Raw genomic sequence first — 27,575 nt, forward strand, 5'->3', positions numbered from 1 at the left:
TAAACAGGCAAATCACCGAAAGAAAGAGTTTCAAATCATGCGCTTTATGATCTTCAACAAAAGGAGAACTTTTCAAAAGTCCCGACTCATTCTAACCCTCACCGTAGTCGGGCACATAGCCGTTCCCTCTCTTTAGCACCAGGTGGATGCGGTGGCCTCCCCTGCGGATCTGCTCCACCGCCTGGCTGTGGGTCATCCCAGCTGTACTGTCTCCATTGATCTCCACCAGTTGATCGCTGACCTGCAGCCACAACAGTGACACCACACCACAACCTTTTGGCACACTGAACATGAACATTTGCACGTGTGACATTGAGAAAATGCAGTAATCTTTGCAGGTCTATCAGCACTAACTCGCTAGTTGCAACCAGATGAAGTTAGTTAGTTAGTTTTGCCCCCTAAAATGTGCACAGATTCCGTTGCTTTCTGTTGTATTTATGAATTTAGGTTGATCAAATGCATGATTGCATGGTGACGTAGTGTAAGATTAGACTGCTGCAACAACATAAAAGAACACTGCACGTGCTTTCATATACAATAAATGCAAAGGATCATCTCCATCCTGAGGTGCAATAGATATTTGTGCAGTGTTCTAAGCACATTTTAACAGACGTGCTTGGCAGCTTGTTTTTTTTTTTTTTAGATTTTCTACAGCTGAGGATGTCTGTCAGCAAGTTAAAAAACAGAGACTGTATGTCAAAAATGGGTTAAAAAATTAAAAAAAATAACTGCAACTGTTAAATAAAGTTAGCATTTGAAGTTGCTTTGTGATGAAAATCAGAGAAAAAAAACTCCTACTGAATTAAGTGTAGTTTTCAGAATGATCCTGACAACTTTTTTCTGTTCTAAATAACACGCTTCGAGTCAGGGGTTTGAGTTGTGAGTTTCTATAGCCAACAACTGTCATCATTTCTAAATTCCTGACAGTCAAAGAAGGCATGTAAAACAAGGATTACACATCATCACATCAGAAAAATATTGAGTAAGTCAGTAAACCTTTCTTGCTTTTGATCACACAACCCTAATTTATCTAAGTGTGTGGGAGGCGGTTAAAGCAGTGACCGAGAGGAAAGACACACCTGTATTTTGTGGCTTTTTGAGGCCGGCCCCCCCTCCATCAGACCCAACACATAGAGACCCATGTTGTATTCACTTCCTCCCCGCAGACTGAACCCGAAGCCTGAGGGACCTCGATCCAAATCCACACTGTAGTACCTGGAGTCCCGCTGTGGGACACAGAGGACTCAAAGTAACCACCGTGCCAAACTAGAGCACCCTTGACACACATTATCAATACATGTCAGTGTTGTTGCTCACCTTTGGACGCGACCTCTGACCCTTTCTGCTCCTGTGACCCGCGTCGAACTCAGTGGGTTCTGAAAGGCTGGACGAGTCTGCAGAGAGAAGGCGGTGACTGAAGCAGAAAGGCTCCACGGTTAACTTGAGTCGACGGCCACCGAACGGAGCCGCAACTCACAGGTGCTGGGACGGGGGACGATGGTGAGGCGCAGGGTGTTTCCGGCTCGCCGGAGGATCTGGGCCAGCTCCCTGTGAGGCAGCGTCACCACAGAGCGCCCCTCCACTGCCTCCAGTCGGTCTCCGGGCCGGATCTGACCGCTCTTGGCTGCTGGGCTTCCCCGTCGGACCGTCACGAAGCGGTGGGGGAGGAGGGAAACAGCTGCAGGAGCACACAAACAACCTGTGACTTAATGCACCGATGGAAACGTTTGTTCAAGGCAGGGAATAAATAAGACGATAAATCTGGATTCTGGAGGTTTCGGGTGAAAAACACAGTTTTTACTTTGCACTTTTCAGTGTTGTAGTACTCGAGATTGGTCTTGGTCTTGAGACCACTTTTAAAGGCTCTCAGAGCCAACACTGTAATGACACCATGATAATTTTGGTCTGGGTAGAAAAGCCTGTCTGTCTTCTTCTGGCTCGGACACATCCAGAGTGGAGTCGGGGTCGAGACCAGAAAGGTGAAGCCGTGGGGGAATTCATTTAATAGCCTAAGATTTTGCCTTCCGTCTGTCGAGAGGGATCACTCGCACTTGAGCTTAGCTCTTGTCAGCGGAGAAAGCTGAGAAAACAGATCGTGGAGCCTAAAAATAAATGTGCTCCCATTAATCTCCTGCACCAACTACAAAGCGCCTTACAGTTTTTAGCTGGACGCTCGCTCTTTGTCTGAAGCCTTTTCATCCCTCCGTGTCTTCATAAAGGCCCCTGTCACTCCACGCCGATGCCTTCACTTGCACAGGGTGCTGTGTTCGTGACAGCTGGCCCCTTTAAAGTTTTTTGCCCGTGGCCTTGCGCAACCCATCAGGCAGCAGAAACATTTTGGCCGTCAGTCTGTAACCTCTGCAGGACGACGTAAAGTGTTTCACTTCTTTATTAGCAAAGCCTTTGAGACGACAGCATCCCAACACTGTGTGTCAGTCACATTGGGATTATCATCCCTGTTAAAAGGTGCAGCTGCATGTAATTCACAGACTAGGCAAACACATCTCCAATCTGGGTCTAATCTGCGTGGCCCAGGCAGAAACGGCAATCAGGTCAAATCAAAGCCAAGGCAGCTTTGCAAATAGTCCTCTTACCATGCATAATACATCAGCCCCACATTAACAGTGTCCAAAAACATATGAAAACAAATGCAAAAGCCATGCTCACCCCCCAACACACAAACACGCACTCGCACAAAGTGACTCACACGCAGAGGGATTGGGACAGATGCACACAGACGCGTACACACACACACACACACACACATACACAGTGACTCACAACTCACACGCAGAGGGATTGGGACAGATGCACACAGGCGCACACACACACACGCACACAGACACATACAGACAAGCACGCACACGCGCACATGCACACACGCACTACACACAGATGCATCCGAATGGACTGCTTTATATTGGAGTCTTTCCTCCGGCTCTCTGTGTTCTCCTGTCCAGAGTAATCCCTTAGCGGTGTGCCTGGCAGCCCTCTCGCCAGCCTGCTCGCCAGCCAGCCAGCCAGCCAGCCAGCCTCTGCTCTGATCAGCGCTCAGGAGGGCTCGCAGCCCCATCCTCACCCTCATAAAATTCCCCTCTGCAGGATGCATTAGCTGGTGAAGGCATCCTGATCGAAGCCCAGCCATTCTGGGGGGAGCACTGTTGATATACAGCAATGGGAATGCACCATGTGTGTGTATGTGTGTGTGTGTGTGCACAGGCTGATTAGACTGATGCAAATGCAAACATCCTGACTGCGTTAATAATATGCGTATGCCGTGCATATGAGAATGGAACGCTGCTTTTTTCTGTCTTCTGTAAGACTGTGAAACAATCATCAGAAATATATCACAACACATTCCGGCACATACATTAGAGTAGCAGCACAACCTAATGCACGGTGCACACGAGACTGCAACTGAATCTGACCGAGACAACTTCAGTGTGGCGCGCAGCATCCTAAACCCCTGCAAGCTCATGCACACGCTCAGATGTGAGACGCTCTCACCAACAACAGCGACCTCGGCAGAAACATGACACGAGAAGTGGAGCGAATAATTACGTTTGGACTCCTTCACAGTTTTCAAAGCCGACTGTAGTCTCTCCAGCATGGCTCTTTGATTAGCATGCGCAGGAAAAGAAAAACAAAACGAAACAAAAAAATAATAAATGAGTGAGAATAATCCAAGTAATTAGAAACCGCCAAAATAATAAATCCGCCTCTGGCAGCGTGAAGATGTGGCGATTCGAACGGAACTGTCAACATGAGCTAGAAAACGCAGGTCGTCCGTCTCCTCTGTTGCTCCTCTGCAAGGGAAATGTTGAGTGTTGCATTTCTCTTAAGCATTCAGAAGGCAACGGAGAGAGCAGGAGGTAGGTGGGAGGGAGAGATAGAGGGATAGGGGTAGGGAGGGAGCTTTAATCTTTTGAAAAAAAAAAAAAAAAAAACCCGAACTGGACGCTATTACTGCAGAGTAAATGAGTGAAAGAGGGAGGAGAGAGGCGAGCGCCAGCAGAGTGGTGCGGGAGAAAAAAGTGACAGGAGGAAGAAACGGGGACGGATCAGTGCAGAGGTGCGCAGCACGCTGGAGAGGAGGGGAATGAAAGGATGAATGAGGACACGGAGGGTCTCTGCTGCAGAGACAGGTGCACCTACAACCTTAATCCCCCCATGAAAACACAGGGGGGCGGTGTGGGGGGGGTGGGGGGGGGGTCAGCTGGGGCTCTAAAGCAAATTGAACTGCATCAAGGGAACGGAGGGCAGCCAATGGAAGACAAAAGGAGAGAGACTGGGCCATACATCACAGGAGCGCTGCAGTTAGACTGACATTCAAGTGCAACAATCAGACGTCCGTGTCCAATTAGAGCCCAGACAGAGCCGGTTGCAGCCCGATACGCTGTACACACGCAGATCTGCTCGTCTGTGCCGCTCCGACTTCACCTTCAGTTAACCTTCTAGTACATATTTCCATAAGCTAATCCTATATGCACCAGTCCATCTGGTGAGTCGACGATATTGATCTCAATAAGAGCGGGAAATCCCCAGGGAGCGTACAGTATAAGTGAAGACTGCACGTGCAGCCTAAGCCGGCCGCTGGAGGGCTGAAAGCACCCACGCTTGAGCCCCAGTTGTAAAAGCATAAGCTTTGCAAGATCCTGTGCAAACACGAACAGATAATCCAGATGGAAAAGCCTTCTATTATTACAAAAGCTCCTGTATGAAACACAATGGTGATACGGTTTTACAACCGCCGTCGCCAATCCAGGTCATGGCTCTTTTGCTTATGGAGGCCACAATCGTAATAACCAACAAACAAGACAATCCATCAGCCGTCCTCCGAGTGGGACGTTACCCTTGAGGTACATCGATACTCTCAGAACTGTATGAGTGTCAAACACAACATCCCAACACAATAACAAAAAAACAAAAAAAACAACCTATTCATAATGTTGGCGTGAAAACAGATTTAGGCAGCTTGAGATAAAGTGCACTCCATGCACAGAAGTCATCGTCCATAACTAAAGCCAAGACTTCCATCAACAACCAACTTTGCCGGAGAAGGACGGATGATGCACAGTGATTCATCTGATGAAATGTTTCCACTCTGACGCTTGTAATTGGTAATTAACTGCTGCCGCGTCCGTCCACAAGGACGTCCAACTGCACCCTGCATTCCCTCTGGGCAGTTGACCAAGTTGCTGTTCCAGGCCAGAAGAGTCCCGCCTCTTACCGTCTACTTTAATATCAAGTGGAACAAATTTTCTATATGAGATTTATTGAGTCTGAACTGGAAAATTATTTTAAAAAAGTGCTCTATTTAAAAGTGTTGTGCTTGGTGGACTAGTGGTTTTCAAAGTGGAGGCCACCAGGGGGCAGTAGAGGGGCCGCAGAAAAGTGAAGATTTGATCTTTTAATTTTCATTGTCAAATATAATCTAATTATTGTTCAGTCATTTCTATTAAATGTAATCTATCTTAATACATCATAGGACTGTCTGTCAGTCAAAAACATAATTCATGGCGCCGTGTGTGTGATGATATCAAGGTGATTTGCTCCTCAAACTGGGCTTGTTAGTGCAAAATGAAGAGGTTGGTGACAAAGAGACTGAAGGGACAGACAGACAGTCCAGCTGTGGACGACACTGCTGCAAAAAAAAAGTCTGAATTGCCCAACAAAAGTGAGAAAATATGAGGCAGCACACGATAAGTTTGTCTTTACAGCCATACAGAAACATGGCCATGATGATCAACACGTTAGTTGGTAGTATTCTTATTCTAAACAAATGTTTAAACAATCATTGAAAAGCAAATAAAAGTAAGAATAAAAGTCACAGAATTAAAGAAAGAGTAGAAAGAAAAAACATTCGAAAACTTTGATGTTTCTTGAGATATTTTGTAGCATTGTCTGTTGGTTTGCAAAGGGGGTCCCAGACATGAGGCTGATGCTGTTTAGGGGGCCGTGGTGTGGAAAAGTTGACGAGCCCACTGTGCAGGACGACAGGGTTTCTCACCTTTGCTATTCTCCACGTCCTGAGAGGCGATGACGAATCCGAAACCCTCTCCTGGCTTTCTTCTCAGCTCCACGTCGAACCCTCGGAACCGCCGGGAGCTGACGCCGCCGTGTCTCTCCAGACCCATAGTGGGAGCTGTCACAGCGCCGGCGTCGTCCTCCAGCCCCGTGTTGAGCCACTCTTTGGGTTCCATGGTCAGGGTCACGGGAATAGACTCCAAGAAGCTGGTGCTCTGGATCAGGGAGGAGCGTGTGGCAGCGGGGGACGGCGGCGTGCTGAGGGAGGTGCGGGGCACGGGTAGAACCTCCGGGAGCAAAGAGCTGTCGGAACCAGCGGGTGGAGGAGGTGGGCGCAGCAGAGGTGGTGGGAGCCTCCGGACAGAGGCGGGGGACACGGCTGAATGGTAAATGGCTAAAGGTGGGCGTCAGGAAAAGACACAATTTGAAGAAAAGCACAGACAGAGTCGGCGAGAATACTGTACACACACATCAAGACAAGAAAAACTTGCAGAAATATTGAATTTATATCAGTACTCCTGTAGCCCAGCAACCCTGACTGCAGGAGGAAGCAGGTATCGAAAATGTAGAGGCCAAACGTCATTTGTAAATTTGTAAAGTTTTTCCTTTGACTAATAAATCATTTTGACCGGCTGGATACATGATCAGTTATTAGAATGACTTTCTCCCAAATGAACACTTACCTCCTCGGTAAACTAGCAAGATGACTTCTCCCTGTTTGGTGTGTTCCTGGAGTATAGTTTGTACCTGTCAATCAAAATCGAGATCTAAAGGCTTTCATCAAAAAAAAGATATAAGCACCATACATTTCAAAAATGTTTTGCATTTATATAATATGTTGTGTTGTTATGTTATGTTGTTGTGTTATGTTGTTGTGTTATGTTGTTACGTGGCAGGTTTCTCTGCGTGACACCATGCCAGTACCTGTGCAAAGCTCAGACTTTGGACGTCGGCGCCGTTGATTTTGACAATAGCGTCCCCTGGCTGCAGGGAGTAGCACTGCCTTCTGTCCCAGACTCTCTCCACCACGGTCACACTTCCCTCCACACCACCGGCCGTCACGCTGAAGCCCAGTCCGTGGTTGCCTTCGCTCTTGGACAAGGCCACCGGCACCAACTCCCCTCCGCCGTAACCTCCCAGACCACCGCCCAGACCACCGCCCAGACCATCACCCAGACCCATCACAGTGCGGGAGGGGCCGCTGCTGAGCCCCGTGTGGTGGGGGCTGTCGGGGGTGGGGGGCCTGAAGTGCGAGGTGTGCGGCCGGACGAGGCGGGAGTAGGCGCTGCGGGCTCCTCCGGGCGAGGTCATGGGCCTCCTGGGAGACTGGGGCAGCGGCAGCCGGGACCCTGACAGGGTGCAGGTGGACAGGTCGCTCTCAGACGACTTGGACGTGCCGTAGCGAAGGGGATGAGGCGGCGTTGAGAGGGAGTTGTTGTTGTGGTTACGGATCAACGATGCCCTGATGGGAAAGAAGAGGGGGAGTGAAAAACCCTCAGCGCTCATCAGTCTTTTATGTGGCAGATTTTAATACCAACTGGTGTAGTAAATTAGTTGTTGGGATAATTTGTCTTAAATTATAAAAAAATAAATCAAAAAAATAAAAAGGCACTTTTAAATATTTAAGAAAAAAATAATGATTTCAAAAAGAAAAAAAGAAAATAAACCATTTTACTTTTCCAGTTTAAAAAAATAAAAAATAAATCTAAATTCAGTTATCATACATATTGTAAAAGGTCCCCTTTACTTTTGCAAAAATGTGTTCTTATTAAGAAGGAAAATAAACCTTCAATATTGTGCACTTATCCTCTCACGTAGAAGTAGAATATCTGGATTATAAAGAAAAAATTCATTCATTCCAAACTACCCGATAATGTGTGTTTTAAACAGCTTCTACAACTTATTAAAATAGGACATTAATTATCTAACAGGTATTAATGAATGACATGCACATTTTTAAGGTAAATCTTTGACTACCTGTGGGAGCCGATGGCAGACACCACTTCACTGTCGCTCTGGCTGGCCAGCGTGGGGTCAAATGACTGCAGCCGGGCCAGACTTCTGATGGAGCGAGGAGGCCGTGCAGGAGAGGAGGAGGTGGCGTAGCTCAAACTCAGCCGTCGGTACGAGGCAGGTTGCCTGGTAGCGTAGGGCAACGCGTTTCCGTTGGGGTCGAGGTCCAACGCCGGCTCTATAAAGTCCCTGTCACTGTGGATCCCGTTGAAGGTGAAATGCTGGCTGAGGGGGGTGGGCGTGGGGAGGCGTGGCTGAGGCTGGGTGGTGGTGGGCGCCACAAGCGGGTCCCCACTGTCCACCAGCCTGGGGTGGAGCTGTTTGAGGCACCCGTCGTGGTTGTAGAGCATGGGGTATCCTCGCCGGACCTCCACCTCCACGCTGTGGCCCATTGGAACCGACTTGAGCATCTCCACCACCTCCTTGTGCGACACTCCCAACACGCACACGTCGTTGATGTAGACCAGGATGTCCGCTGACGGGGAGCAGAGGAGGCCGTGTCAACGGAGAAAACAATGCAAGAAAACACCTCTTTATAAAGGCTTGTTTTTTTAAACACTGCATTAGATTTGTAAATAATTTGTATATCTTATTCATTGCTTTATAATTCTTCTCTTTGCACTGCACATGCTGCTATAATTATACAAATTTCCCCAAAGTGGGATAGATAAAGGCATTCTTATCCTTATTCTTCTTCCGATTCTTAACATTAAAACACAGCAGATGTTTTTAGGTCCTGTTGTTGTATTTATCATTTTCCAATTATCTTTCTATTGGTTACAGGGGAGTTTTTCTTTTAATTTGACTTTGTTACATGAACTTTAAACCATATTTCAAAAGTTTTTGTTTTTTTCAAAGGCCCCATTTGCAAATGGAATGCTATCAGCATATTGTGAGTTTATCCCACCATCTAATCTCTCTCAATCAGCCTATTAACAGATGAACCACATCTGCCTGTGCAGTCACAGTGTGCACAAACAGCTCGATCTATTTCATTTGCGGAAGTGGCCGCATAACAGCGCATATGCATGTGTCATGATAGCTTCAGGGATTAAGGGCTGATAGTGAGATATATATTCCTGATAAATAACAATAATTGGAAAAGCAGAATTGTATAAACTCAGTGCACACACACAAAAAAATTGAAATTGCTTCCGATTAAATGTTGGAGCAAAGATGGTGAAAGTTTCCACCAAATGATGACACTTGTAAATATATCCTGGTCTCATTTTCAAATTTGGGATTTCAACTTTGCAAATTAAAAATATAATTGATCTATATTGGCAATGTATTCCAGAACTTGAGGAAACTTGATCTCCCATCTTCATTTGCCAGTAAATTGTGCCAATAAATTGCTTTTTTCTTTTAAATTCCTTTTTTTTTTTGCTATTTCCTGAGCAGCACATCCTAGCTAGCCTCAGGGAGCCACAATCGCCACTTTATTCATTTTACCAGTCTTCAGGTCTGCTGGTCCACTTGCAGTCACACTGTAGATCTGGAGCAACTCCCTGGGTTTGCTGCCGCCGACAATATTAAAACCAAACCCCCTGGAGCCCTTGATCAGTTGCGTAAGCACAGGGAAACCTCGAAGATCCTCGGGCTCGTCTGTGAACCCTGGAGGAAATGAAAGACACGTGGATGAATGAAAATATAGAGAACTAAAAATAAGGGAGGATGGAGTGGCACCATAATAATTGCAGCCCCTTTAAATCACCACAGTAATCCACTGGACCTGGGTTTTCATGATAATCTGGATTGTTTTACGCACTTTTTTTAAACTCAAATTTGAGTTTTATATCGCTGTTGTTTTTAAATTCAAATGTTCCTTTATCGCCCTGTAACAATATCAGTTTGTGAAACCGACAGCCGTTCGTATGCAGTCAACCCTAGTCCATAATGGGGACTGCATCACCTTCTGCTGGTGAGAGTTGTGTACTGCAGCTTATTCTGGGGCAGGCAGAAATCATAACGCTACAACAGATGGCGTTTCCACAGTTTGCAATCAGCCATTTCAGACTCGCATCCAAAACTAGATTGTGTCCTTGTTCTTTTTTGCAGCAAACCATGTGACCAGTTGGTGAAATGAAGCTACCAGCCACGTGCTCGGCACGTTCTGACCGCGCCAGTGACTTTGGCCGTGTGCCCGCGGCTCCGAGCTTTAGACCTTAATCACTTACATGGCTCTGTTCAGCTAAAAGCTCATTCTGTCTCATTTCACCCCAGCAAGCTGCCTGTGTGTCTGCTACTTCCGCTCTGTACACATGTGTGGCTTAATTAAAGCTGTTTCACTCGTCAATGTGTCATCAGTGTTTCGCTGCAACAGAGGAGAGACAGGGAGGGAGGGAGGGAGAGAGGGAGATGGAGAGACTGTGTGTGTGTGTGTGTGTGTGTGTGTGTGTGTGTGTGTGTGTGTGTGTGTGAGAGAGAGAGAGAGAGAGAGAGAGAGAGAGAGAGAGAGTGAGAGCTCACATTCATTTCTGTAGACTGTTTCCCTGCTGGGGGCTCGAGGACTCTGCCAGCTGGTCCTCTTTGGGTTGTGACTTGAGGAGAGACAAAAACGGGGACAAAAAAGAAGAAGAAGAAAATCCTTGCTTGTTAGAAACACAATTGCACTGGAAAAAAAAAAAAAACTGAAATTGAAAACACTCGGAGCAAAGCCTGCCAAGACTGAGGCAAGCCAACAAAGAAGGAAAATGTTGATGATTTTCATTTGATTCCAAAGGTCCGGTGTCTCAGATTTAAAGGGATCGACATTGAGGTTTATGCACGTGGGAAAAAAATGTGGATTAAAAATTGTAACTATTCTCAAGAGAAGACTAAACTAGAGGGTCCAAATAGAAAACATCAAACATTTTATTATTTTATTACTATGTGCAATTATTTTCTTGGATTCTAAAGTGAAAACTATTAAACGTGCAAGGTAACTGATGATGGATTGTTTTTTGTTTTTTTTAATAAACATTGCTATGTGCAAGAAACTGAAAATCAATGAGTATGGAAATGTTATGGAGGCCGTTTTGAATGGACTAAATGAGCACCTGAGAAATTATGCAAACACAGCATTTTGAAACACTCTGTTTGACGAGATGAGCGCTGGCACATGCAGAATAACATTGCAGTAATGCATAATTCAATATTTAATATAATATAATTCATATCTAAACATAGTGGGGTTTTGTTTTTTTTTTAATCCAGAACCTATTTTACTCAGCATGGAACTTTTAAATGAAGTGATTGGCATGATGTTTAACCATAAGTTACTCAAATGTCATTATTGTCAATCATCACCCACACATCGTACCCACCGGGCCTATAAAGAGAAAAAAAAACCTGAGCAGCAGGCCTCTAAAGCAGAGAGACCTAAAGGCTTCATCTTTGGAAATAAAACTAGAAATGAAAACCTTGACGTGCTTTACACTGCAGTGGGAAGATCTTCAAACAATCCCCTGCTTTTAAACATGAACAAACACCAGGTTAGCGGATAACGAGGCTTCACATGAACCCCGCTCTCGTCCTCCAGTACTGTGCAGACGACTGTCCAACACCGGGTTTAAATATCCAAGCAAAACCTGAGAGACTGACGCTGAACTGTCACTCACTCAATGTAGTGAGACTCTCCTGAGTCGCTGAAAGCTCGCTCCCAGCGGTCGGGCACCGCGCCCCTGGACCCGCCTCCTCTCCTGCTGCCCACCAGGCCGTCTTCTGAGGCATATCCGTCCCCGCTGCTGGACGCCCGGGCTCGGCGGGGGGAGCGGTGCAGAGGAGGGACCCTGCTGCTGACACCTGCAGAGCCCCCTGTGACTGCAGCCACAGGGAAAGAGGGTTATTATTCGGACACGTGCTGCTGTATTTCCACTCAAATAGTGTTGTAGTCCAGACGGCACCAACCGAGACCAAGACATGATCAACTAGAGAGAATTGAGATGGAGACAAGACCAAGACTTTATATGTCAAAGGAAAATAACAAGAAAAAAATTACGAGAATCTTTTTTAAATTCAAATTTGCTTCTACATGGAACAGCAACATCTCTTTTCAGCAAAGTATCTATTAACTATTTTGAACCATCAAAAATCTCCAGTCCGTCCAGTCCGAGACCGAGACCAGACCCAGTAAAAATGCCTCAGAGTCCGAGACTGAGACCAGACCCAGTAAAAAACGAAAAGGAAAGCGAGACTAATCTCCAGCACTGCAACACTGCACTCAAGCACGGCATAAGGAGTCTCTTCTCTCAGGCTTTGTGTTGCTGGCAGTTCCAGGGGGGGAAGCTGTCAGGCAGAAAGACCTGAGGTCAGCAGGCTCTCCAGGGTTGCTCTCTTCCCTCTGAGGGGGGCGAGGGCGTGAGCGTGCATGCCACACCAGCAGCCAGGAGGCACAAACAGGCATATTTTATGAGGCGGCCGTCCTTGCAGCCGTCCTTCTCCTGCTCACGAGCTGCAGCGCGGATCAGAGAGAGCGGCCGGACGTCCTGGGGTCGCGCTACTCGCCACACCTTCTGCCAGACGACGAGTCTGCCCACGCGGCTCCACTTTGAACGATGACTCAGCAGAGATCAGGGTGTTGGATTTCCGGGCCGCTGCCTGCTACCTGCTACCTGCTGCCCGACCTGCCGGTTTGAAGCATGTCTGTGACTTTCCGCTGCCTGGATCGCTGCCTGCTCGTTATTCTTACCTCCGAATCCGCCCACTTCTCTCTTATCTGCTGCACCATTCTGGCTCCCTGCCTCCCAGCTTGATCATCATCACTAAGCCTCTCCACCTGCCTCCTGCCATATCATCTTATGTTCCCAGCATGGCCCTTACCCTAAAAATTGTCCTATTTCATACTCGCCTCCTGTAAACTTTTGACATTGAGCTTCTTGAGGCCGTCGCTTCTTTAGCTTTTAATAACTGATGATTTTTAATCATGACTAGCTGAAGTGAATCGCTGGTATGGAGGTTCTGGAAGAGCGTTTTCAGAATTTAACCTGGCGCATCAGAGAGAACTAATCTCGTTATTTTATCCGGTAAAGCGCTCATTAGTGGCACTATAGTGATGAACTAAACTTGTCAAAAGTAAAGTGAAAATAGTCGGTCCACATATAAAAGCATTCCGTGTCATTGTCTATTGTAATGTTAATGTTCAGATACTGACAAAACTGCTAGACTGCAGCATCAACACTGACATCTTCAGGAGCCGTCAGGCTCGCAGTTGCAGCTTGTGTGTTTCCTGCTGTTTTATTCTGGGCTTTGCATGCGGAGATTGTGACTGCTGCCTCCAGCTTTCATCACACCTCTGAGGAAAGCGATTGGCTGTGGAATCTAAGAGGCCAAATGAAAACACTTTTTCTTGGAAAGTGGAAATGAGCCGGATTTCAGAACTGAAATCTCTTTCGAGCAGCTGCCTTGTTAGGGTTACTTACATATATTAACTTCAAAATGTACAAGATGAGGAAGGTCATAGGCTAAATCATCAGAATCCTGGGACATCTTTCAAAAAGAAAAGCAACAACCAATGTGTATTCTGCTGATAACGGTTCTGGACGCTAAGAGGATGTAGTGCTGTATAGGTTTGATTGTGTCACTGACACGAAAGACTGGAATAAATCAATCACAATGATGTGATGATTTATGACAGTGTCTAGTATTGTGGTAGCCGGTGTTAATCTGTAGACAATATGAAGCCCGTTGAGGCAAACCAAAACTTGATTAATATCCACCAGTTTATCAAAGGGCCACACAGGAAGACAAACCACCACTTCCACTTCCTGCCAGAGTTCTCACCTCACGTGCATGTCGTTGGACTGTGGGAGAACATGCCAACTCCACACAGAGAAGACCCCAGACCTGGGGATTGAACCCACGACCTCCTGGCTCAGCCACTGCACCGCCGTGCCGCCCTTGAGGACTCCAATATCATCTAAATTCTACACGTTCTGCATCCTCGTCACAGCGAGCAGGTTTTTCATGGCACCTCCCTGGAGTGAGCACACGTCCCTATTTCCTTTCATCCTTCCCCTGCGTGACCTAACAGAGCCTGACCTTCCTCTGGAGGTGATCCAGCGATCGATGGTGCCACAGCCCCACTGAGACTTTCCAGCATGCTAATTGCGCTAATGATTGATTAATTGGGGTATCAGGGACTAAAGCCGTGCACAGGGGTTGAATGCGGCTCTTTGCGGCAGCGCAGGGTGTAGAAGGCTCCTTTTCTGGTGGCAATAGGTCTGAAATGCGCTGCCTGGTTTTTTTCCCTTCAAAGCTGCTTTCTTCTGATTTGTATTCAACACATGCTGCCATAAAGAGCGTGTTTAGCCAGTACTCGCCTGACAGGCCCGAGTCGTCCTCGCTGTTGTCTCCGTCCTCTGCTGCCTTCTCCAGGTTGCTGAGAGATTTGCTGCGCGTGCGGAAGTTTCTGAGCAGGTTGCGGTGCTCCTGGTAGGTGATGGGGGGGCTGTCTGCGCTGATGTGGACCGGTCGAGGGGTGCCGTAGTAATTCCCTGCGTCATTCAAAGACATTGACGCGAGAGGAAGTATAAGTCAACAGTAGCAAACGGTGGGCTGTGTGTTTCAGTGCTCCATCACGGCAGCAGCAGCAGCTTTAAGGTGCAAACAAATGATTTTATATTCAGATATTCAGCCGCCGAAACGACTCCGCGTCATTTTTGCACGTGCACGTCGCCACGCGTGCACAATACACTTCCCTGGAGGTGATATGCCATATTTTTCTTTATGCTCAGCTCTATCCATCTGCCCAAGCTGCTCCAGGAGAAATTGAATTACCTTCCACCTCTACATTTGGTTGACAGAGATGCGGAGCATTAGATGAGTGAACTCGATGACAAGGTCGCCATCTCAGAGTGTTTCTGCAGGCTACACGAGCAACATGCATGATGCAGCTCACACCCCTGATTGCTCAGCCTTAATGATGCGTCTGTCAATGTCACATGTTGGGCTCGCGAGGATGACATTTACTGGTCCCATTAAACTCTGATGAATTATGGATGCTAATGTATGTGGGTGCCGGCTTTTCATCAGAAGTAGCACACTGACCCCAGCTGTGGTGGGGGGCTAGAGCCACAGATTGCCGGTGAGCACCACCTAATGGCATTAATATAGATGAAGCGATGGCTTTTCAAATAGATTGTGAACTGCGAAACTTGATGGCATGAGGGACGAGCTGAATCTCCCGCCTGTTACTGAGGAAAACCCCTCCTTGTTTACCAGGCTTTGCCACGCCTTCCTTCTTTAGATCATTATGGTCCATGTTGTGGAAAAGAAAAATGGAGTACGTGCCCAGGCTCCTCCATTCCATGCAGCTCGTGTTCATGTTATCCATCAACAGAGCCGTTACGTTGTCCTCTGTCCTCCCAGGGTTTCGTGTTCCCACTGTCCTTTGTTACCATGGTAATGGTATTTTCTTTTTTCGAAAGGACACATTTTTCAGATCTTTATTTTCACCTCTTACTCCAGTGGAGTTAGTTGCCTTGCAAAAAAAAAAAAATCCCCCCAAAAATAGACGTCTGGATTTCCAGAAAGGAGTTAATTTAGTCCCCAGTTTACAGGCCTTTGGGTTCAGCTTGCAGCTCCGGCCCATGTGGGTGCTGTCACTAACATGGGTAAAAATATCAGTGCCCTTTGTGACACCACTGTGTGTGTGTGTGTGTGTGTGTGTGTGTGTTAGTTCCCTTCCTGTAATAAGGAGAAAACATTGGAAAGGAAGCTTCTCGTTTCTTCGGAAGCTTCATTAAGGATAGAGACATATTGGTGAAGTGGACTCTGTGTAATATGGGACCTTTGCCCAAGAAGATATTCCCAAAATCTATGATCACTGAAAAAAGTTTCAGCTTCTGAAGACTTTGTTAGTGTAAAAAATATATTAATAACTGAGCTAAGAAGATGCAGCAAATGCTGGATTCAAACCTGCTGTTTACCACCACCTTGTTCCAAGCACAGCTGACTATCCAACTATTGCATAATTGCAACGCTGGGATCAAATTTTGAATAATTTGTGCTCTAGGAAAGACAGCCCATTATTGAATACATCCCAGTTCAGCAATAAAAATACTGTCCCAGTACAGGTTTACAAATCACAACTACACGTCTGTGATTTGTACAACTGAGTCAATATTTACCTTTGAACTTGCCGCTCTCGAGGAGAGCTCCGGACTCCTCCAAGGAGAAAAACTCTTCAATGGAGACAAAGTTGTAGTCCACCCCTGAGATTTCTCCATCCCTCGGCTGTCTGGTCGTACCTGGGTAAATAAGACACAGGTGTTATTACTCCATACATCAGAGCGGCGTTGCAAGAAATACTGCCGGCTCTCAGGCAAAATGATATGTCAATTAATCAAGACCTTTTGCTCTCATTGGGCTCCATACATCATGCTTTCAGTCCTTAATCAAAACAATAGCAGCGAGCTAAAAATAGCCGCGGAATTACGCCTCTTTGACAAATTGCGGTAATGCTGACCAGCAAAATGAAACCAGGATTTTTTTTTTTTCTCTGTAAATTGGAGAAATGTCTTTAAAACGGTGGGTAGGTAATCATTTATGGAGTTGCCAGGTCCACTGTTCAGCCACAAACCAAATTTTGCCGTATCGTTTGACAAACAGAGCGTTGCTGCTGTGCATTAACCAGAGCCTCTTTGTTATAAACAGATCAATATGAAAATGATCAAACATTAATGCGCTACTGAAGTGTCTCAGAGTCTTCCTATCACGACTGCATGGATTGTGCACTCAATGATCAATGGTGTGTCAACATCATTTTTTTCCCGTTGACCTTGGCTGCCTTGTTAACCTGCGTGAGTGCAGCGCCAACCGCAGAATAGCCCAATATTAAACAAACACTCAGTAAAAGAGTCTATTTTTTAAAAAAATATATATTTATTGATATTTTTAACGTCACTCACCGTATCAAGTCTAGGTTTTCATTGTCAGCTTCAACTTAAACCACATGTTCTGACCTTGAGACAATTCATTTCTTTTGCGGTACTTTGTTCCTGCCAGCATTGAATTAAGGACAAATCCGTGTTTTTTCGCTAAAGAACCACATGAGATGCGTGGGGTCACAAGCAGCCACCCTATAAAAGCCATGATTAATGCATCGCTGTCCTGGGAGCTGCTCTCCCAGCCACAATGACACATGCAGGACCGCACACACACACACACACACACACACACACACACACACACTGCAGACATAAAGGAGACGAAGGAGGCGTCTTAGAGACTGACTTGTTTATGCCCGTCTGTCTCTCTCCGCACACACACACACACACACACACACACACACACACACACCAAAACATTGCAAGCATTTCATGTGATTTATGTGTTATTTTCCATCCCGTTGATCACCAGATTTCCAAAAAATCCCCAAAACCCAATTCAGAAGCTTTCATCAATGCTTTCTGTGGGACGACATTTGTTTTTTCGTTCTTTTTGAAGTTCCTGTTACAATTTTCTCATCTTGTGTCTTGTATTACCGCACTGGGGGACAGATTCCATTTTCCATTAGAAACCTGTCGGGTGCATTTAAAGGAGAAACGATGTGCTGATTGGACATCAGAGAAGCCGACTCCTGCTCTGCTCGGCGTACTCAGCCAGTCGAAGCCCTTTCATGATCATTTTTAGCATTTTATTATGCTGCACCGAGACAGTGTTTGCCCTTGTGCTCACCACACATGACAAAAAAATAAAGCGGCAACTTGCACCCGGAGTTTAAGCTCGCTCCGAATGGAACATTTTTCGACAGTTTCTTGGCCTAATTAAAGATTGAATGTCTCGATGACATCTGCCATTTGTGTGAGTCCTCTCCTTCCCTCAGGACAAACACTCTCTCCAGCTGATACGGTGCGAGTCAGGGGAATCATTATCTATGCACCCTCCCAAGATATATATATATATATACATATATATATATATGTATGACATGTCAGCAGGGGACAGTGTGGATTATTGACATCTACTTCTTTGCTGCCTGTCCCTGTAGGCGCTGCACACTGATCCCCTGGGAGAGGGCTGAGATAGGGATTGAAGAGGTAATTACATGGAAGCCTGTATCAACACCCAGAGAGACGCTGTCTGTCAGAATCCATGGCACACAAATAGCCAAGGATGACTCCGACCAGGCCGCAGACGGTCCATCTGACTGCGCTGCGTATTAGAAGAACTAAATGATGATGTTTCTTATCTCTGACTCACTCGCTGCAGACAATTAGGAAAGTCTTTTATGCGGGCGGCAGACACACAGCCGCTCTTGAAACCGTGACTTTGGCTCCGAATCATCCAAGGACGAATGTGCAAAAGAGACGGAAAGTGAGATTGTGGAAACAGTGACGGTCGGTAAAGTGGAGTTACTGGGACCAGTCGTGTCTGGTGGGACCACAAAACCAGCATGCCAAACAATTCAAATGGATTTAGACTGTGCATACAATACATTGTTCCCTATTCTACAGACAGGCACTGTTATACTAGAAGCGTTTTAAACAATTCTAGTATCTACTCTGCTGCTCACCAGAGGCAGTAAACCACCAGTCTGCTCCAGTACAAACAAAACCATTAGACTGCAGTCAGCCGCACTGCCCTGTTGGCACCGATAGACAGTTGCTTTTAATTGAATTCCACTCTCTGGATTATTGATACCATGGGCTCCATCTACTTAATTCTGTCATTTATTTCCATCTTTATGCGCCATCCTCCTGGCTGAGCCTTTGTAATGATATTTCTTGCGTCGGTGCCAGCGCTGACATCAGAGAATATTGTCTCATCAAAAGGAATCAGGGCTTGGCCACGTGCTCTAAATAGCACATGGCTGTTTGAATTTCCACTTTCAAAGAGGAAATAGAATGTGAGTCAAAACTGTAGCTGCGTTATTCAACTATACTCTGAAACAGTACAACATGCATTCTTAAACAACGCTACAATTAAAAAAAAAAAATAATAATAATAATAATAATCTTTTTTGCCAGAATTCTAATTCACAAATTGCTCAGAAAATATGAAGAAAATATTCCCTTGCAACAGGAACATAGATCAGGCCCTGAGGGGACGGCACAATGAGCCGCTGATGAAAACTCCTCAGCTTTATGTTTGTGATGCTTCCCATCACAGCTGCTTCCTCCGTGCAGACAAAAGGAAGAAAATCCAGCAGCTACTTCTCTACAAGTGGTCTGGAATAAGACGCCATCAGGACATAGCATGTGTGTGGCGCTGCTAACGGCACGAGAACAACAGCATCTTACTGTGTCATCTGCGGCAGCTCAGAGGATTACACACCGGGGGGATGAGCCTGCGGTGTTGTGACTGCGTGAAAGAAAAGCACTCAGATATTGACAAGTTGTTTTGAAATTTGCTGAGGTATTTTTGTCCCAAAAAGGCTGCAAACACTAAAAAGAAAAATGCCGTGAAAAAAAAATTAGTTGCCTGCAGCCACTTCTGGTTAAGAATCAAAATAGCATGAAATCAATTTGTTTCAAGATGTTAAAGGCAATTTTCTTTCTACGCAAGAGAAATAAAGCTAGTGTGGGCACATTCAAAAAAAATAAAATAAAACAGGTCTAGCTCCACACACTTTTTGTCCCCTGATGCATCTTTTTTAGATTTCAAGGCCAGTCTGTCTGATTTGTTTCCATCTATAAGGTGGTCCTCTCCCTCATCTGTCCTGGGCCCGAGGCAGAGCAGCAGGATCGAAATGCTTCCTGTGCAATTGTAGTATTTCCACTGGAATTTTAACAATGTGTGGACTATATCCTATTTTTAAGGCTTGAAAATAAGCCAAAGAAGAAAAAGTGAAAAATTACAAAAATGTTAAAAAAAAAAAAAAAAAATCAAATAAAACAGAGTTCCATGATGTCCTCTCAAATAGGGTTTTATCTTTCTCGCATCATCCTGGGAGTTGAGTGACCTGAGCCTTGCTCTGTCCACCAGCGGCAGACTGTCCGACATGACCTACTTCCAGGACTAGGGGAGAGATTAGCAGCGACTCTGCGCTGCCAGTGCAAGGTTAAGACCATCGACACACTAGGTGGTCTCCCTCCTGCACACACACCACCTGGAGAGAGAAAAAGTAGCCTCGTAGTAGCGACCAGTAAACCAAGTGGCTTTAAAAAAACCCAACAACAACCAAAGCTCTAGTGCAGAGATCCCTTGCACGGCCGCCGCATCTCGAGCCATTTCCACTGACGTCATGTTACAGAGGATTAAGACGGGAACAGATGTACAACAACTAGCTGCCTTTGGCTGCCATTGTGCTTGATTTTTAGTCAAGAATCGAAAGGAAACTCATTGTTTCTGTGTCAGGGATCAAGTAAAAACTGTCAAAGTGAAAAGAAAACGAAAAGAAAAACCCTCTTACCGTCCCACCAGCCAAGAGGAGGTTGAGGGTAAACCCACCGCTTGCAGTATTGCCACATGAGTAAATGTTTGTCTTTAGATTTTAGCCCTGATAATGCGGCGTTAAATCTTTAACATCGCTCCGGCGCGGCTCTGGTGTACATTGGCAGGCGGCGAGGAGGAGAACAGCTGTGAAGACTTTAACACCAATTAACAATGAGACCGTTGAGTGACGGAGACAATGAACATAAGTGTTCTCTAGGAATTAACGAGGTTGCTAACTTTAAAAGGTACGTCTGGACTGATGAGCTTAGTAATGAGCTTGACAGAAAAAAGCAAATTGGTGTCTTCATTGTTGCGGCCACCAGGACGGAGGAGATCCGTGGAGTCGCAAGGCTACGTGTGAGTGCGTGTGTGTGAGGCGGGACTCACAGGGCACAGCGCGGAGGTAGAGGTTTTCTCGGATGACCTGCTGGAGCTGGCTGTCCACGGAGCCCGGCGTGAAGCACTTGCTCAGGTACAACCTGAGGTCCCTGCACAACGTGGAGCCTGAAGGATGGATAGAATACAACACCTTTATTCATCCCACACTGGGGAAATGTGCATAATTACATCAACAATACAGAGCAAAGAGAAGGACAGACAGACAGACAGACAGACAGACAGACACTTTATTGATCTTCAGGAGCACTTGGACTAGGGATCTAGTGTAATGAAAGACATGCAAAGAGCTAAACTATAGTTTAAAGACAGATAAAAGTACGGTATGAAATAAAAGTAGAAATTAAAATAAAATAAAATGAAATTTTATACAAATTGCAGCTGTGCTGTAAGACAGTGTGTGACATCCAGATGTGCGACGGGCAATCTTTTTTACACACGTATCTACACCTCATGAACAGTTGGATGATTCCCAGTTATCTAAATAATGACATATAAAAAAATGTTTTATTGCACCTGTATGAAATGTAAAGTGGTTAAGAAGAGGATTTTATCAAGTGCAGCTGTACAGCACGACGGCAGCCGGGAGAAATGACCTGCGCTAGCGCTCCGTCTTGCACTGAGGGTGCGAGAAGAGAGAGGGATCAGCGGGAGGAGGAGGAGGAAGAGGAGGCAGCGCGGGAGAAAGAAAGACGTGAAGGAATCAGCTTACCCAGGACGCATTGCAAAAGATTTGTTTGCGGCCATTAATCTTTGGTGCTTAACAATCTCATTTTCACGTACTAATCTCTCACGTACATCCCCGAGTATGAAATGCGTCTCCCTGAGGCCTGCATACATAAATAACCAGCCGAGGGCAACTGCTAACGCACTCCACAGTGGAGGTGGTGAGCGGCTGCTGATCACCGAGGCGCCGCTTCCTCTCTCTGATCTCTTCATATCGTCTCCAGTGCTTTACGACCTCTGATGGCAGCGCGCTCGCAGTTATGGATCGGCTGAGTGGCGTCACCAGCTTGTCGCCCTGACGGACGACCACTCGGCCGGTGCTCCTCCTGCAGGCACCCCCACCCCCACCCCCACCCCACTCAACCCCTCCGTCTGTTTCCAGTCGTCCCACCCTGTGGAAGGCTGAGGGTGCTTCTGTGCTATCAGGGAGGTGAGGGCGGGAGGAGGGAGGGGACCACATAGTAACTTTATTAGGAGAGGCAGTCAAACTGCGCGTTGGCATGACTGGCCGCATATGGCCGCTGTGTGTAAAGCGAAATTAATCTGGGCAGCTGCCTCCTTCGGAGGAATAATGGGCTTTTTGTTTCATCGTGTTACGAAACAGCTGCTGCTCTTTTTAAGTTCTGGGGGTGAACAAAAATAGAGCTTACGTATTGTTGTCAACAGTAATGGCAACATTGGAGGAAGCCTCTACCCCCATCAGCTGCCAAGAACCGCCTTTAAAAAAAATTAAAGGTCCAGAGTGTCAAATTTTTAAGGAAGCCCAGCTGAAAGTGCATTTCATATTTAAGACACCGTCAGCTGGGCGCAAGGTGGCATCTAACTAGGAGAAGGACCCTTATTGCTCCATGTATGTCCTTATGAATATATATATATAAAGGTAGGAACACCAAATGACTTTTATTGTACTGTGAGTATATGCTTTTATTACTGTATCTATGGCGGGAAGCTAAGCTTTTAGCAATATAGAAATCGTAAATCAAGCAATCCTATGGTTACGTGTGACTACCTTCCTTTGTGCCATTTGTAGTGGCAAAAGTTTGAAAGTGCCACCTGCCTTTGTGCACCAGAGCCTGGTGTCCCTGCATCCTTGTGGTAGTTGTTGGAGTTGCCAGTCGCAGGAAAGAGGTGTGATACAGCAACCCGCGGCAACAGCTCATCCATCACTGTCCAGGCCGCACGCAGCCAAGCTGCCCAGGATGGGCCAGGCTGACTTCAGAAATGGTAATGGGCGCACCAGCGGCAGTGGGACCGGGATCAAAGGTCCCCGTTTACACCCTGGAGACCAATCAGCTATCAATCTGGCCGGCAAGGCCGCCGTCAGGTGATACTCTGGTGACATATCGTTGTTCAGAGCCAGCAAAGACATTTGTTACCCTCTTGCCCCCACATCCCGGTCCTGAACGTCAAGGCCCCTCGGCCACTGATGGACAACTATATCGCCACCACACTCCCACTGTGTGTCATCGCCTATTTTGACACCCTCGCCACCCTCATATTGACCAATTGTCTCGACATACCCCGAGCAAGTGACAACAAATCAGTATCGGAATGCTGCACACTGCAGATTCGGCGTGTAAGCAAGATTAGTATGGATCGCAGTGGCTTACATGGAACTAATTGTTTGGATGCAGGCAGTTTAGGCGAGGCGAGGCGAGGATCGGCCATGCCAGACAACAGAAAGAAGCAGGGGTGAGCAAACTGTTTGGCTGGTGGGACACAATGGGCTCGAAAATTTGCCAGAGGGGGCCGAAGCAAGAGCAGATGGATGGAGTGATTTGGTGAGCCACCTCATAGGAGGAAAAAATGTTCATTTGAAAATGAACAAAAGCGTGACTCCAAAATGAGTCTTTGAAGCCCCACAGCAAGTAGTTCTTCAGTGACAGTACTCCTAAAAAACGGAAGAAATTCATGAAATGCAACCATTTTTTGACTTGTTTACTCTCAATATCATTTCTTCAAAGTTGGCAGCCTGGATTAAAAAGCTTAATGGGCCGTATATGGGCCCCGAGCTGTAGTTTGCCCATGCCTGGGCAAAAGCCTGGTGGCAAGACAAGGCTGAGATAAAACACGTCGCGGACCGCAAGGTTCTACAGAGGCCTTGCGGTCATTGCGCGGTCGTGTCCAGATATCGATGCGGGAGGTGATTGTGCACATTTACATTGTTGTTGGGTGAAAAATCGATAAACGTTACCTGGTGACACAGTTTTGATGCGGATGGGATGGGGGCAGGAGTTGAGGACGCCGCGCACATCTCCCAATGTCATTCCCAACACCGGAGTTCCCCCAACCTCCAGGATGATGTCGCCCACGGTGAGTACGCCGCCCGGCGCCGACGTGACGAAAGGGAACTCTCCGTAATCGGCTCCTCCGCCGACGGCGACGGCCAGCTCCCCCGATGAGCCCAGCAAGGGGACGAAGCTGTCCTGCACGTGGGAGCGCCAGTGCAGCTTCTTCACCGCCGCCTTCGACATGGCGAACGTGCTGGAAATGGAGAAGAAGGAGAGAAGAGCTGGCTGAGCAAACAGTGACACCCTGTGATTTCAGGTAGAAGGGTTTTTTTTTTTTTTTTTTTAACCTCCGGTAGCTGTTAATGTATTGGGAGTTTTGCTGTGGTTCACACCGGCAAGTGTTAAAGTCATGAATAATGAAATAAAAAGCCCTGGCTAAGGGTTTTCTGTGTTTTGCATGCTAACACGGCAAATTGTGACCTTGTTTAATGCAAACATTGGATGGCGAGTCGGACCGACAGGCAGGGAGACGCTCCCCCATCGCTCCGACTTCTGCGGGCCGTCGTTTTCATGTAAACACACCGCAGCCGCGCACATCCTTGTGTGTCTTCAGTCACATGGGAAAATGTAGTTTGCATGCATGAGGCTGCACAGCCCGACTGCACACACACACACACACACACACACACACACACACACACACACACACACACACACACAGACACACACACACACATTTTGACAGGCAAGACAAGAACCTGTGGCTGCAAGGCCCTTTTCGGTATCTACAGTGATGCATGGCGCATTCACACGCTAATATAGATTTGTATAGATCTCTCAAGATTATGAATAATTTGTGCTTTTGTATCCAGAGCAGATGCTCCTTTTGTCCCCTCGGTGGTAAATTGATTTGTATTGTGCACTAATGGCAGTGATAGTTGCAGGCGAAGGGGAAAAAACAAAATAAATACAGCAAACGTCTGAAACATTTGGTTAAGCCGCACGCTCGGTGCTCAGAGAAGTTGTGCGTGCGTGGGATGAGGACGCCGCTGACACGGTGAAAGGTTTGTTTGAGACGACAGTGACTTGACAGCCGTGATGTCCTGAGAGTGGGGACAATGCCCCCGTCTGACATTTTTGGAGCAGCACTGTCACCTTGACGCAGGAAAACAGAGGCACAGGGTGGGGTAATGTGATCCGGAAAGACAGTAATGACATGGAAATTACACAAAAGTGTTTTAGTTTTAGTTTTAGGAAATGTTGTAGCTTCTATACCACCTTTAACTCTGGACTATACAATAAAACAAAGGAACTTTATGTCTGTTTGAGATAATATCTGGGTATTGGTTTGACAGTCTCAATGATGGTAAAGGAAGTACTTCAAGGCAGAAGAGACCATATCAATTCAAAAAACATAAATAAAGTTGTGCATTCACATTGTGAACCATCTGCTATTGCCATAAGACGACACACCACAGCAAACTAAAAGGTTACAAACCAATATAGGGGGTTGATCTGGGCTGTGCCAACTAATCAAGGGCAATGGGCCACTGCTGTAAGAACAAAATTACTATAAGGAGCACATACGTCTAAGTTGTCAATGATTTCTCACCTATTACTGTCTCTCTTTGTCTATCTGCTTTAAAAAGCTATCGTAAGCTATTCCTTATTTTTCATGAATTATGATGTGAATGTTTGAATTTCTGCAAGAAAATCCAATTTTACTGACTTTTTTTGTTCAATTATGTTTGCACACTTAATCATGTTCCAAATTGGTCTCTGTATAATATGCAAAATAGCCTAATGTCTTGTCTCTAACACTCCATGACTGCGAATGTAAGAGTCGCAAGGGGCAGGTTTACCATAAGCACTGGCTTCTCATCCATCCTTCTCGTTTGCATGTCTGTCATTCATAAGAAATAAAACAACCAATCCTTCGCGTCAGATATTTAAGTTACAGAACGAAATTCTACAATGTACTGTAAAAACGTGTGACGTGATAGCTGAGGGTTTGCCAACACATTCATGTTGGTTTCTCCAATTTTAAACCCTGGTTGCCAGGTCAGTAAATATCACTGCCTCATGTAACCAGTTTGGTCTGCCAACCTGAGGCATGATATTTGGCAACACGTCAACATGTTACAAATCGCGTCCTCAAAGCTCGAGAGACGGACGGCAGCCAATTAATCCTTTCCACTCGGTTGCTCCTTCAAGCCGTTGAGACGCAGATCCGCTCCCTCCGTCCTCTCTCCCGCTGACTCGGCAAACGCCATCCCAAGTGGTCTTTGTGTAGCGAGAAACTGACAAATGAGGCTGAAAGCATTACGGTTAGAATAGCAAGTGTAACTATGAAAAACGCCAGCGGATTCTATTCCGTGCGAATGTGTTGGGCTGAGGTCGGCTGTTAAAGTCTGAGAGACGCCACGTGGCCCCAGTGCTCGCTGCTTTGACCTTTGTGGATTTCGACTTGGGCGATGTGAGTCACGGCTCAGGAAACTGTTTACCGAGTTGCCACAACACCAGGAACTCTGCTCTCTCACGCATTGGCGTCCATGAGAGGGATTATTTTTTATTCCAGAAAACACACGAAAGCACGCATTCGTGTTGTTTGTTATTCAGTCTTCCTTTGCTTCACTGTGAGACCTCCTGCAGATGTACGTCCTCAACCTGCTCCACTCCCAGCCAGCCGCCGTGCCGGCCGCAAATGTGTCGTGAGAAAGAAAAAAAGAAGAAAGAGCTTTGACCTTTTTTTGCTCATCTAATCTTTTTAATAATTCGTACAATGTAATTATTTTCCCGAGCCTTTGGTCTTTAATCTAAAAGCTTCTCAGATTCTTCACAGCCATCCTGATTAAAATGCTAAAAATAAGGCGCGTGATGGGTCTGCGGTACGATGGTGTCCTTTAGCGTCGGCACCCTGACTTGGATTTATGCGCACGGAGGAGAGGGGTGACGCCCGAGTTGTGGCTGTTGTCTTGACCTCTCCTGTTTGACGGCAGGCGGGGCTGGGGGGTGGGTGGGGTGTTTAATGAGCCGCAGCCTGTCATGTCCATGGAAGCCTGGACACATCCCACTGCAGACAGACACACCCTGACCACCACCGCCTCCCTCTCACTGCTGCTGCTTGATGCTCTGCTCATCTGAGCAGGTTCATTAGAAACACAGGGCCACTGAGGAAGGTGACAACGTGGTTGTGTCATGAAAGCCTTCAATCTATTCAATTTATTTCTTCAAATTATGACACGTTGACTGTACTAGCACCTTACCAAGTCATTTTGAGTTGATTGATTTTCAGCCATCAACCATAATGGCTGAACTAGATTGAGACACAGTTTGGCTTAATAAATATGAGCTCTACGAAGTAAAACACTACTTAACAATCCAACAACATAACCACCAAATGTAAAGGAGACAGCGCGAGACGTCCTGAGGATATAAAAAGAAAGCTCGGTGGAAATTTCTGACCTTTAGGTCAGGAAAGAGCTGACCAGTGCGGATCCTGTTTCACCGACTTCCTGTCCACCAGAGACCTCCTCAGAATCTATGCAGCTTGCGGTGCTGGCCTCCCAGTGTAATCTCAAACCCGAGTAATAAGTCAATTGCAAAACACACACCAATCTTCGGGACTTTTGAATAAAGCCGTTCTATTTCTCACTACTTTTGATGAAGATCTGATGCTATGAAATTGCTGCAGGCTGTTTGCAGCGCAGTGTTGACGGTCAACAGCTGTGCCACCTTATTTGCCTTCCAGCTCCTGTTTGTTTCATCCAGAGAACATTCATTGTTCGTATGTCACTCGCCACCTACTCCTTCCTAACAAAATGA

At 46.3% G+C, this 27,575-nt stretch overlaps 1 protein-coding gene across 3 annotated transcripts in view; it reads right to left on the reverse strand.

The window, feature by feature from the left end:
* Positions 1 to 27,575, reverse strand: part of LOC142899038 (membrane-associated guanylate kinase, WW and PDZ domain-containing protein 3-like) — a 38,048-nt gene that overhangs the window by 3,831 nt on the left and 6,642 nt on the right. For all 3 annotated transcript variants that reach the window (XM_076042451.1, XM_076042452.1, XM_076042450.1), the window contains 15 exons: positions 23,714 to 24,003; positions 20,785 to 20,901; positions 16,149 to 16,268; positions 14,340 to 14,513; positions 11,640 to 11,841; positions 10,510 to 10,580; positions 9,493 to 9,654; positions 8,005 to 8,515; positions 6,952 to 7,489; positions 6,711 to 6,774; positions 6,011 to 6,421; positions 1,478 to 1,678; positions 1,318 to 1,394; positions 1,080 to 1,226; positions 103 to 241 (listed from right to left, as the gene is read on the reverse strand). In XM_076042451.1, coding sequence (XP_075898566.1) covers positions 103 to 241; positions 1,080 to 1,226; positions 1,318 to 1,394; positions 1,478 to 1,678; positions 6,011 to 6,421; positions 6,711 to 6,774; positions 6,952 to 7,489; positions 8,005 to 8,515; positions 9,493 to 9,654; positions 10,510 to 10,580; positions 11,640 to 11,841; positions 14,340 to 14,513; positions 16,149 to 16,268; positions 20,785 to 20,901; positions 23,714 to 23,993 — 3,214 coding nt within the window. In that variant the 5' untranslated portion in view covers positions 23,994 to 24,003. The remainder of the gene's footprint in view (positions 1 to 102; positions 242 to 1,079; positions 1,227 to 1,317; positions 1,395 to 1,477; positions 1,679 to 6,010; positions 6,422 to 6,710; positions 6,775 to 6,951; positions 7,490 to 8,004; positions 8,516 to 9,492; positions 9,655 to 10,509; positions 10,581 to 11,639; positions 11,842 to 14,339; positions 14,514 to 16,148; positions 16,269 to 20,784; positions 20,902 to 23,713; positions 24,004 to 27,575) is intronic.

The sequence above is a fragment of the Nelusetta ayraudi genome, unplaced genomic scaffold (assembly GCF_046127955.1).
Source record: "Nelusetta ayraudi isolate G7.1 ecotype Tasmania unplaced genomic scaffold, CSIRO-AGI_Nayr_v1 ptg000070l, whole genome shotgun sequence".
Taxonomy (NCBI): Eukaryota; Metazoa; Chordata; class Actinopteri; order Tetraodontiformes; family Monacanthidae; genus Nelusetta; species Nelusetta ayraudi.